Below are 13442 nucleotides of genomic sequence, written 5' to 3' on the forward strand. Positions count from 1 at the left end.
TAACTGAAACTAATCACATTGGTTAAGTCATTAATTTTGATTATTGCATTGATACAGAAAATACGTGTATTGATTGAGCATTGCATTTGCATATATTGTTTTGTGTGGGAGGAGATAGGGGATGTACTCCACGCTTTAGGGGAAGATAGGGGATGGACCTCTAAACCGGATTTTGTTTGGGAGGAGATAGGGGATGGACTCCATTAGCATCACTTTTAAGTGTGCTTATTTATATAGAAGTGTTTTTATTGATACAGCACTAAAATGTGTATCAAACTGGAAGTATGAAGTGTTTTGATTTGAGCTTGAGTCTCATTTGTTTGTTGATATTGGAGGAACGTGAATCTGAAATACATAATTCATTGTGGTGAGTTTGGCCAGGTTCTGAGCCATGTTGATAAAGTTGGAAAGTAAAACGTGTCTTAGACAATAGTGTCATGAGACTGTAAAACGGAGTAATTGATTATCTTGGTTAACCATCTGTTGAATGCTATTGCTTTATTCATTGCTTATATGTGGTTTAGTATATTTCTACTGGGCTGTGGCTCACCCTAGATGGGAACATCATTTTTAGGTTCAGGTGATAAGCTACCTCCAAGGACTTAGCTTGGAAGGGACTTGGATTTTGAAGACTATCTTTAGTTAATTGTCTTTATTTATTAGTACATGTAAACATCCAAACCTAGGGCTTTTCTTGTATTGAGTTAGAACTCATCTTTTTGTATCCAAGTGTTGGCTTGGAAAGATGTAAGCCTGTAGGGCATTTTATTCGATGTTACATGTAAAGCTTTTAGTTAGTAATACTCTGATGAATGAATTAATAAATTGTTTTCTTTAAATAATGCATGTCAATGATATATATATAATGGGTTGATTTTGAGGGCGTTACATGAAGGTTATATGATTTGTGATGGTGAAGCTAGTAGTAGTAGTAGTGTTGTTTGTAAAACTGATTTTTTGCCTTCATTTTATTCAAATCAACGAAAACCTTTGCTCTCCGATGGGTGGGTTAATTGTATGAAATGAGTGGGTCAAAGGTTTGCTCAAGGAGCTACTGAATTTCGAGATACGTTGTCAAAGTATTCTATTCTTTCCGATTTTGATTTTGATTTTGTTAAGAATGATAAGGATTGTGTCACTGTTCATTGTAAGAGAAAGACTGATTTGGGATTTTTATGGAGCGTGCATGCTAGAGTGGAAAATTCTAGTAAAGTTTTTGTTATTAAACAATTTCATGATGTTCATACATGTGGATCTTCTTTTTGTACAGTTAAACATGCTAGGATGACTTCAAGTATGATTGGTGGGTAATTTCAAGTGAGGTTCGTAATAAGGCTTTGACATCTGTTAGTGAGGTGGTTTGTGATTTCAAGGACTATTATGGAACAGAAGTTTCTTATCGGTGAGCTTGGATGGGTGTTGAAAAAGCAAGGGGTGTTGTTTTTGGTAACTATTCATCTTCATTTGACGATCTTTGTTGGTATGTTGATGCCACTAATGATTGTAATCCGGGGAGTGTTTTTGATATGGCATTTGATGTTGATAGTAAAGGAAGACATTTCAAATGCTTGTTTTTCGCTTTTGAGGCAAGTATTCATGGTTTCAAGTATTGTCGGCCTGTGTTGATGCTTGATGGAACTTTCTTGAAAGGAAGACACAAATGTTGTTTATTGGCTGCGATGGCAAAAGACGATAACCAAGGTATATTCTGTGTCTATTTGTTATTATTATTAAAACAGTGATAATTTTATCATTTTTGTTACGAGAGAGTGTTGATTATTGAGTATGGTCAATCAATTAGTGATAAATTTATCATTAGTTGGGTGAGTATGCTGTATACTTTTGTTAAATTTTTATATTTATACACTGATAAATTTTTATTTATTGATTCTATATGTTGTATGCTACTATTGAATTTTGTAGTTATACAGTGATAAATTTATCTACGGTTGGTGCTATATGTTATATACTTTGCGTTTTGCTTTTGTTTTGTAATCTTTTTATTTGTTACTGATAAAGTGTATATATTTTGTTTGTAGGTTTATATCCGTTATGTTTTGCCATTGTTGATAATGAAAGTTATGACAGTTGGCATTGGTTCTTGTCAAAGTTATTTTTTATTTTGATTCTGGGGAGGGATGTTGTGTTTGTTACTGATCTACATGGAGGTTTACTGAAAGCTTTAGCTAAGGTCTTTCCGTTTTCTTCTCATTTTTTTTTGTCTAATGCATTTGAAGACAAACTTGGAGACTGATTTGTCAGTGAAGAGTCATAAATCTAAAGAGTATTTGCTTACTCTTTTTGGTAGATGTGCATATGCTCCTACTATTGAGTTGTTTAATGAGTTATTTGAAGAATTTAAGGGTCGTTGTGGTCGTAGTGTTCAGAAGTTTCTTGAGGATTTGCCTAATGAGTGTTAGTGTAACACTTATTTTCAATGCAAGAGGTATGGTGAAATGTGCACAAATATTGCGGAATCTTTTAATTCATGGATTAGGGATGAGCGCCATTTGTTTTCAACTACTCTTGTTGATGCTATACGGGTGAAACTAATGGAGCAATTTTCAAAAAGGAGAGAAGTTAGGAATAAGTGGAATCGTATTGTTTGTCCTTTTGCAGAGAAAAAGTTGGAAGAAGCTTTTAATGATACAAAGGCATGGATAGTTAAGAAATGTAACGATGACATTTATGAAATCCAATTAGATCATTCAGTTATGGTTGATATTGGGAAACGTTCTTGATCTTGTCGATTGTGGGAAATTGATTCTTTTCCTTGCAAACATGGTTTTTGTGCTATAAAGAGGAGTGGGAAAGATTTGAATTGTTTTCTTGATGATTACTACTGTGTTCGTAGTTATTGTGATTCTTATTCGCATTTTATCTATCTAGTTCCTAGTATGTGGAAACCAAATGTAGTTGTTGATGATGATGTTGTTTTACCTTCTCTTTGTAAGAGACCTCCAAGAACAGAGAGAATACCTTCAAAGGGCGAGACCAAGAGAATTAGGTGCAGTAGGTGTGGAAAGATGGGAACTCATAATTGGAAGACATAAAGAAGCTTTGCTTTAGTTGTACTGATTTTAATTGAATTACTTTTGTTGAGAGTTGAGAGGTGTTACTTGCATTGAATGTTTGAGTATTTTTTGAAAGATACATCATTTCGATAGTTACATTGGATGATTGAGGAATTTTTTGAATGGAAATTATACTTTTTGTTGATATTTTTACAAGATTAAGTTTCACAGATTTATATTCTTTGATTTTGGTTAAATGTAGCTGTTGTTTTTGGTGTTTTATACAGTGGTAAATTTATCCTTGGTTGGTTTGAATGAGTTGGTGGATTATGTTTTTTTAAGAGTGATAAATTTACCATTGCCTGAAGGAAGCCATCAAACATTAATGGGGTTGCTAAATTTTGTTATTTTCAAGAATGATAAATTTATAACTGACTATATAGGAAGAGTTGATGGTTTATTACATTTATGTCAGTGGTTGATAAATTTATCACTGTCATATCCGACCAAATGTTATTTTTTACACTGATAAATTTATCAGTGGCTTAAACTCAAGAAAAATCAATTGTAGGTAGTTTGGGACTAAGTTTCCCAATCTGTGCTACATTACTGCCACTATGCAATTAACTATCAGTGGGATCCTTGAAGCAAAATATTTCGAGTTTGCAATTCATTTTCAGTTTAAATTGTTCAAAATTTCAGTCTAAGAAATGCTTCAGAGTTCTCATGTTCTGATGCAACAGTTTATCATCAAGTCTTGAATAACATCATATATCTTCATAAATAACTAGTTCTTAGAGTTAAATGTTAAAATGTATGTACGATTTGTTTTTTTGGGTTTATTGTTAAAACTTTACCTCCACTCCATATACCCAGAATGGCATGTTCTTACTTTCATTCCCAAACTTGGGAATATGTACAAACTGTAACAGTGTTTTAATTTTCATTTCGGACAATGTAATAGTGTTTGGATTTTAATTTTCAATTTAGGTAAATTGTTTATTATTTCTTATATTGTTTTGTTTACTTGAATTGGGAAAAAAGAATGTGTGTGTGTGTGAGAGAGAGAGAGAGAGAGTTGCTGGTTTTTGTTAGTTTGAATAGTGATAAATTTATTAGTGTAAAAAAAATGTCATTTTAGTAAATGAAGGGATTCAAACCTGTTATTAAGCATAAAACAAGATTGATATCAAAAGCCAGATATAGTAAAAATATAGCTAAAAAAGACTGAATTTTCATTAGTGTATTGTTTGTAATTTTAACATTATAACAACCAAGCATTGTAATATTAATTGAACTAAAGTAAGAACCAAAATGATCAAAATATAGGTGACACTATAACAACAAAACAAGCAAAATGTATGAAGTATTCACATTCTAACAACCAAAATAAATCAATGTTTCCTTTTTGTTACACTATAACAAACAAACAAGCAAAATGTTTTCTTCTCTTCTAAATTTGTGGATTATTACGGAGGCAAGTCATCAATGTTTTCATCAACTATTTGTTGTTTAGCAGTTTGTTGGCTAGTCAAGAAGTTAATTAATATATCGGCTCTTAATTGATTGCATTCTTCCTTGGAAAAAGTAGGCAGTACGTTGTTGTTGGAAACATATTGCCTTGTGATATAGCAAACAATGATTCCACAATCAAGCCTGCAAAAACATTTTGAAAACAAAATATTATGATTTGGTTTCGTTGCATTTTGTTATAAGAGTGTTTTGTTATTGATAAACTTGCGAAGTGTCTTCTTGTTGTGGACCGTTGATGACTCTCTGTGTCTCCTGTTGAAATTTATCTGGGGTGATGAGAGTTGGCTTCTTGTCCCATATGTACTTGTCAATAATCTTTCTCTACAACATATAGATTTGTATAATTGTTCTATTAGAAAGTCAGTTGAAACAATTAATGAAAAACCATGAATTTAAAGAATGAAAAAATATATTACTGTATGAATTTTTAATGTATAATTGAGCATGCATTAGGATTGATGTATTGGATTAATGGTAAGTTTGACAGTGAAAACATTTTTACCACTTCATTTGCGGCATTGAAGTGTGGATCTTTATGCATTGCACCCCTGTAGACAAGCCCGCGGGGGGACCTCGCTACAGCTCGGGCTCGACTTTTGTTAGTCACGGTTCTAAGTCTGAACCAAAGAGTCCAAATCCGGCAAATCGTTTTAAGAAAAAACAGATTTTTGAAAGAAGTGCCAAACATGGACTGCTTTGCCAGATACAGAGTCGCCACCTAAATATTTTATTTTTGGGAAATTTAGGAAACCCTGACTCGGTGCCAAAAGGCCACGTGTCCGTCATCACCAAAGTTGCCTCGGCTCGGGAACTTGGGTACGATTGGGGAAGGTCACTTCGTGAGCACCCCCGCTCGCCCGGTCATAGACCGGCCTCTACTAACCATGATATCAATTTTTGAAAACATTGTGAGTTCTTATTCCGGTTTATTAGCCTAGGTTACTATGTGATGCTCACAGCATACAAGTATAGACTGGATCGCCTGAATTGGAACAAAACATTTCATGTTTGTTTTTGAAAATGGTTTGCTACCCGCAGGTAGGCTTTAAAATATTTGATGATTTATTCCAATTTAAGTAACCCAACCTTCACCCACAGGCATTCAGGCAGTTATATCAGATAAGCACATAGCCTCATGGTAAGCATGCTATTCATGGCAGTCACTCACACGCATGCAAGGATGCTAAAGCATAAAGCTTACCGAGTACTCCAAGCCAAAATAGGAATTCATTAGAAATCATGCATGATCCTAACTATACAGAAATGCCTAATGCAACACATGCAAAATGCAATTATAGCAGGCTCGGCTATTCTAAGATGGCATATGAAATGTTACAACTATCATGTATTCAACTTTGAAATTGAAAGTACAATGCAGTTAGTATGATGCGCCGAGCCCGGTGCATGCAATACAGATGAATGAATGCAAACATGCTGTCATACTGTATGCTAATTTAAATATGCCCTAATCTAACCATCATAAGCGGATAAATAAAAGGGAGAAAGACGTGGGGTTGGAAGACATACATCACACTCACGCACACTTATTACAGTTGTGCCCTCGCGCAGAGGGTCCGAATAAATATACAGTCCCGAATAAAAGAATATTACAGTCCGAATATTACAGTCCGAATATTACAAAATCCTAATTAATTAACAAATTAACTAAGAAAATAAATAAAACTGGCATGCAAGCCAGGGACTGCCTTGCTTCTGATGGATGATGCATGTCCGGGTTGTCTTGCGCGGAAATCCACCGGAATGCCCCAATTAGCCTCTGTTTAGCAGTTAACCTTGGAAAGCGTGCCAAGTCCCGAAAAGTTGCTGATTCTTGATTTTGCTGCAACAGAGAGCAGGAAAGGGGCATAGCAATGTATTTTCACAAATATATGCATGCCTCGATCCTCGTGCCACCAATCACGCATACCGAGGCATGATGGCCGAGGAGTCGAAATGCACAACTCAATATAGGATGAATGCACATGAAACTACAGCTAAAACCTAACTCCATCATGGATAATCCGGAGTGTCGGTGACTGGGAAATTGAGACACGTTCCGTCACTCGAAGTACGAAACGCACCTCGTTTCCCGTGCCCGGGCTAACTCCTATCCCGAACACGACGCAATATGCATGATATGCATGAAATGCAACTAAGATATAATCCTAACATACACAATGCTATGAAAATGAGATGCCTCGAAATGCGTGCGCACGGGCACGCAAACCGAGAAAATGACAGAATGTGATCTAAGATACAATCTAGTATGCACAATGCTGTAAAAATGAGATGCCTTGAAGTGCGTGCACACGGGCACGCCAACCGAGAAAATGACATACGCAATGCAAATGACATGGAAATATGATATGGGCTTACACTAACATGAGAGAGCCTCAGCCACACTCACACAAGAGGCCGATAGATGAAAATGAAGTGCCTCGAAATGCGTGCACACGGGCACGCAAACCGAGGCCATGGCATACGCAATGCAATGGCATGGAAATGACATATAGAATGCAACATGGACTTATACTAACATGAGAGAGCCTCAGCCACACTCACATAAGAGGCCGATAGATGAAAATGAAGTGCCTCGAAATGCGTGCACACGGGCACGCAAACCGAGGCAATGGCATACGCAATGCAATGGCATGGAAATGACATATAGAATGCAACATGGACTTATACTAACATGAGAGAGCCTCAGCCACACTCACATAAGAGGCCGATAGATGAAAATGAAGTGCCTCGAAATGCGTGCACACGGGCACGCAAACCGAGGCAATGACGGAATGTGATGTAATGACATGAAAATGTGATATGGGCTTATATCAACATGAGTGAGCCTCAGCCACACTTGCATAGGATGCCGGCGGATGAAAATGAAGTGCCTCGAAATGCGTGCACACGGGCACGCAAACCGAGGCAATGGCAGAATGCGATGTAATGGCATGAAAACATGATATGGGCTTATACCAACATGAGTGACCCTCAGCCACACTCACATAGGATGCCGACGGATAAAAATGAGGTGCCTCGAAATGCGTGCACACGGGCACGCAAACCGAGGCAATGACGGAATGCGATGAAATGACATGAAATGATATGGGCTTATACCAACATGAGTGAGCCTCAGCCATACTCACATAGGATGCCGACGGATAAAAATGAGGTGCCTCGAAATGCGTGCACACGGGCACGCAAACCGAGGCAATGACGGAATGCGATGTAATGGCATGAAAACATGATATGGGCTTATACCAACATGAGTGAGTCTCAGCCACACTCACATAGGATGTCGACGGATAAAAATGAGGTGCCTCGAAATGCGTGCACACAGGCACGCAAACCGAGGCAATGGCAGAATGCGATGTAATGGCATGAAAACATGATATGGGCTTATACCAACATGAGTGAGCCTCAGCCACACTCACATAGGATGCCGACGGATGAAAATGAAGTGCCTCGAAATGCGTGCACACGGGCACGCAAACCGAGACAATGACGGAATGCGATGTAATGGCATGAAAACATGATATGGGCTTATACCAACATGAGTGAGCCTCAGCCACACTCACATAGGATGCCGACGGATAAAAATGAGGTGCCTCAAAATGCGTGCACACGGGCACGCAAACCGAGGCAATGACGGAATGCGATGAAATGACATGAAATGGATAGCAATCATTCTAATGGAATTTCAGCACTAAAATATGGGGGAAAGCAGTCCCGAAATGAGGCGAAATGATACCAAATGCATGGAATTGTCCCGAAATGCGAATTTAGGCACCCGAAATGGCCTATAGCTATGCCAAACATGCACAATATGGACATGCAATGCAAAGACAGAAGCTAGGAAGTCCCAAAAAAGGCACTTTCACAGTTATAAACATGGCCAAACAGCAAGCATAGGTATGGCAAAAATGGCATGCAAGAATAGGGGCCAAAAGAGGGGTAATGAAGCAAGTGATATAAGAAAAATCCAAACTGAAAAATTCCCTTCTACAACATTGAAGAGGGACCAAAAATATGAATATTTACAGTTTATGGCAGCCCCAAAATCAGTATACAAACATGATAGAAATGTGATGCAAAATGAGGTTCAAAAGTGGCTATAACATGAGGTATGCAAAATATTCACCAAACAGCCAAAGACCCTTAATAAAACATGTATAATGGGCCAAAATAAGCACTTTTTCAGAACTGTAAAATGGCCAAAAACAAAAGCATGGTAGGCTAACTAAACATGCAAGAATGGGGAATAAAAGAGAGATATAACATGAAGTGGCATATGGAGGCCCCAAACCCTGAAAGGACCTAAATGAAATATTAAGAATGGACCAAAATAAGCACTTTTTCAGAACTGTAAAATGGCCAAAAACAAAAGCATGGTAGGCTGCCATTGCATGCAAGAATGGGGAAGAAAAGAGGAGTATAAAGGTAAGTATAACATGGAAGTCCCAAATGGTGTTGAGCCCTTCTTCAATGTTGAAGAGGGGCGCAAAATAAGCCTAATATCAGTTTACAACATGCTCAAAAACAGATTACTCATGGGCCAAAAATAGCATGCAAGACTATGACATATAAGAGGATCAATGAAGCAAGTGCATCATGGAGGGCTCAAACAGGGTTGAGCCCTTAATGAAAAGTGAAAATGAGCTCAAAAGAAGGCCCCTTTCAGTTAGGGCAGGAGCTTGAAACAAAAAGCATGTGGGGCTTACAAATAGATCAAGAAAAAGGGTCAAAGAGGAGAAGTGTTACTCACCCTTGAAGACTAAAGCTTTTGTTGCTTCTTGGGCCAATTTGCAGCTCCTTTTGCCTTTGAGGAGCCTTCCTTGTTGCTGGAAATGAGGTGGTGATGGTAGAGCTTGGTGGTGTAGAAGAAATGGTGCTTAGGGACTTAGGAATTTTCAAGGAAATGAGAGGTATAGAGATGGCTTTGTGTATGGAAGCTTGAAGACCAAATTTTCTAACCCCAACAAATGAAGCCACCAGCTAGTTATAAGGGCCAAAAAGGGGGTGTAAAGGTGGGGGAAAAGGAGAGCAACTTTCCCCCAAAAAATATCCCCCGGATATTGATATTTTCTGGGGGATAAAGCTCCACAGCTGTAAAGTGCACAGTGCAAGGAGCTCGGCCGGCCTATTACTTTTGCTGCAGGTGGCCGGCCGGCCACACCCCCTAGCCGGCCGGCTAGGGGTCAAAAGGGTCAATCAAATTTAGTGGCCGGCCACCAACTGATGGTGTCCTCCTATGTGTGTACAACACAACCCTGTGGTTAAAAGTCCAAGAAAGTGGGTCCAAGGGGTTCAACATTAGCTCGGAAAGAGGGGTTCAAAAGGGTCAAGTTGAATTAATGGCCGGCCATGAACTTTTAGGGTCCTCTCATGTGTGTACATCACAAGTATGTGGTTCAAAGTTCAAGAAAATGGGCCCAAGGGGTTCAACATTAGCCCGGAAGGAGGGGGTCAAAAGGGTCAAGTTGAATTAATGGCCGGCCATGAACTTTTAGGGTCCTCTCATGTGTGTACATCACAAGTATGTGGTTCAAAGTTCAAGAAAATGGGCCCAAGGGGTTCAACATTAGCCCGGAAGTGCGAAAAACGGGCGCCGGAGGGCGTCGGAGGATGTATAACTGGTTGCTGCAACAATTGCTGGCCTCCCACCCTTCAATGATCTCTCTAGTGATAAAACAGAGGTACCTGCCAAAAATGAACGAAAACCGTTGCAAAACGAATGCTCGAGGACCAAAATGCGCAGTTCGAGGTCCCGAAATGGGCTGTTAAGCACCGAAAGTGGCGTTCGGCCACGAAGTGGGTTTCTCAGACCCCAGTGTCCCTCAAAAGGGATCAAATAAGGAGTATGCCAAAAATTAGAACAAACGGAGGTGGTTAGGCGGTCCCGAACCGAGGCACACGGCCAACGGTCCCGAAAAACTGGAAACCGGACTCCGAAATGGGCAAAATGGCCTACGGCCACAAAATGCAGCCCACGGCCACTGAGAGATGCTCTACTGGACCTCTCCCTCCCCTCAGGAAAGAAACAGAGAAAATCGAGTCTGGTTCGCAAACCGAGACAAGGCACAGAAGAGGGTTTGGAAGTCCGGAGGCAGGGCTCACGGCCGCAACTCTGAAACTTCTGAACGAGCACATTATGCAGTATCACCAAGCGCTCAATCAGTGACATCTGAGTCTTAAGGTCGGTCAAAAATGGGGTGTCTACAACCCCTTGGTCTCATGGAATTGTAGAATTTCCATGAACCTTCTTCAATGTCAAGAACAAGTATTGTCCAATGAAAATTTTGGTGGATTAGGAAGAGAAGGTATCTTCCTTTGATGGCTTTAGGCATCAATTTGTTCAGCATTCTCTTTGTTGATTCCTTATCTTTTGTTGTCAACAAGTGCTAACAAATATAAAAAAAAAAAATAATGTTAATTTAAACTTTTTCAAATTAAATAGGTGGCGAGTATGCAATTTGTAGTGATAAATTGAGATACTTGCATTATAATATCAATTATAATACTTTGTTTTTAACTTAATTAGGCAAACAAAATATTATAAAATCACAACAGTGAACTCAACCACACAACACAAACAGAAAGGCTTAAATAATTTGCTACCACAAAATTAAGTAAATTTATCACTGTGATCAAAATTTTATCACTCCATATCAAAGTTTATCACTGCATTGCAAATTCATTACTCAGTTAAGCAAATAGAGGTTATACATTGATAAAACTTATTTCTTGAATAATTTCCTAGCATAGATGAGATGCCGTGAAGATTACAAAGAATTTTTTCATTAAACAATACACAAATATCTGAAAAAATGACAAATACTATGTATTACTTACATGGAAACTTAAAATGAATATGAATGATGTTGTTCCTTGTTTTTGTGCAAGTAAGTGTTCTGCATATACGTCTATTACTTGTGTTGAAACAAAAAACAAAGCAAGGAATTAATATAAATCAAACACTAAAATATTATTTTAATGAGTTACAATTTCAACTTACAATGCTGGCCAAATCTTCACCCTTCAATATTTTGTCAATGTCATTTAAATACACATAGGTTGCATGGTTAGCTCCTTGCCACACTGGCTCATCCCTGAAAAAAGAGTTATTAGTGTTGGAATAATAAATTTGTTAATATTTTTAGAATATTTGATATTTATAAATTCAATATGAGTTAATGATAAACAGTTGGCAAAACTGAACTACAGGATTCAAGAGAGAAGATTGTTACTTTTTCTTTGTATTCTCCCAATGTGCAATGAGATTTTGTCTTTATTTTTTTGGTAGGATGTTGAAAACTTCGTATGAAGTTTTCAATTTCTTCATTGTAGGCTGTTTTTGTGTGTGTTGTTCTTTTGAGTACTTGTTTGCCTTAGCCAAGATTGCAATTCTCTCATGGAGTATCTGCATTTCTTTATCTTTCCTTTTCATTTGATTTTTTTTTGTAGTTTTATACTAATCTTGCATGTCTTTTGTCAGCTTCTTGAGTTACTGCTGCAGGTTATCATTTGTAGTTTGAAGGATATCCTTTTCCATTTGTAACTTTTCTATTTTGAGCATATCTATAACACCTTGTCCCACATTGGAAATTTGCATGGGTGATCTTCGGCATATAAAGCACCACTACCTTGCTACTAAGTAACGCCCCACTACTTATTGGCCAAAGTAACTTGTGGGTCAACCAACAATACCCAAAAGCTTAAGTCAAAGTTACTTAGTAGCAAGGTAGTAGTGTTTATACGCCTAAGATCACCCATGCAAATTTTCGATATGGGACAGGGTGTTACAAACTTCCCCACTTATAAATCCCCACGTCCTTGCGAGGGTCTATAATCAATCAGAATACCACGACAAGCTCGTGGCCAGCCCAGAATAAGTGGCCCACATGGTTGTGTGCATGGGTCGGCTTTGATACCATTTGTAATGCCCTACTACTTGTTGGCCGAAGTAACCTGTGGGTCAACCAACAATACCCAAAAGCTTAAGTCCAAGTTACTTAGTAGCAAAGTAGTGGTGCTTTATATGCCCAAGATCACCCATGCCAACTTTCGATGTGGGACTGGGTGTTACAATATCGTCTTCTATCTTCTAAAAGACAAGTACTTCTACCAGATTTTCATCGACTTTAGGCTGATTGTCAACTTGCCTTCTTTCATTCTTTTGTGATTCGAAGGGTACTGATTTCTTTTTCTTTTCAGGGCATGTTTCGTGTGGATGTGGTTGCCATGTTTCATCTTTAAATTTCTCTTCAATCAATGTATGTTCTTCTTTTTCAGGATTTCTAGTATGATTTTGTCATTGAAAAACAGCATCTTCATGTTCTTCTTTATCTTCATCTTCATCTTTATCCTTAATTTCTGCTAGAAACATTCAGTATATTTTTATCTCTTCATTTGTGTGATTCAAATTTTTCTCCTACTTGGATGAAAATTAAAAAAATGAATGATATCATATAAATTTCAGTGATAAATGTATCATTGGTTGGTTTAATATGTTGGATGGAGCTAAAAATGTCTAATTCAATTCATTTTTAGGGATAAATTTATCAATACAAAAACTCAATCAATTTTAGTCTAATACAAAGTAACACAAATAAAGTAAATAAGAAACAAAACTCATGCACAATAGAGAAATAGAAAAACATTCACTGCATAGAAGAATTTATCACTCAATTAGGTAAATTAACCTAAAGGAAATTTGTCACTAAATTATGCAAATTAAGTAAATTTGTTAGTGTGAACAAAAATTTATCACTGCATAAAAAAATCTGTCATTCATTTAAACAAAACAAATGTTAGCAATGCAAACCACAATATTTTTCAGATCTTGCAAAGATGAATTTGCCAATTGTTGTCCCAGATGTGTGATGTTCCATTTTT

General features: G+C 37.7%; 1 protein-coding gene across 1 annotated transcript; it reads left to right on the plus strand.

The window, feature by feature from the left end:
- The first annotated feature begins 1412 nt into the window (after nucleotides 1-1412).
- LOC145815455 (uncharacterized) lies at nucleotides 1413-2420 on the plus strand. The gene is made up of 3 exons (XM_082912184.1): nucleotides 1413-1701; nucleotides 2040-2191; nucleotides 2238-2420. Exons 1-3 carry the CDS (start codon nucleotides 1413-1415, stop codon nucleotides 2418-2420), a joined length of 624 nt encoding a protein of 207 aa, XP_082768310.1.
- The last annotated feature ends 11022 nt before the right edge of the window (nucleotides 2421-13442 follow it).

Source organism: Camellia sinensis, chromosome 2 (genome assembly GCF_055761805.1).
Source record: "Camellia sinensis isolate YWXY chromosome 2, ASM5576180v1, whole genome shotgun sequence".
In the NCBI taxonomy this organism is placed as follows: Eukaryota; Viridiplantae; Streptophyta; class Magnoliopsida; order Ericales; family Theaceae; genus Camellia; species Camellia sinensis.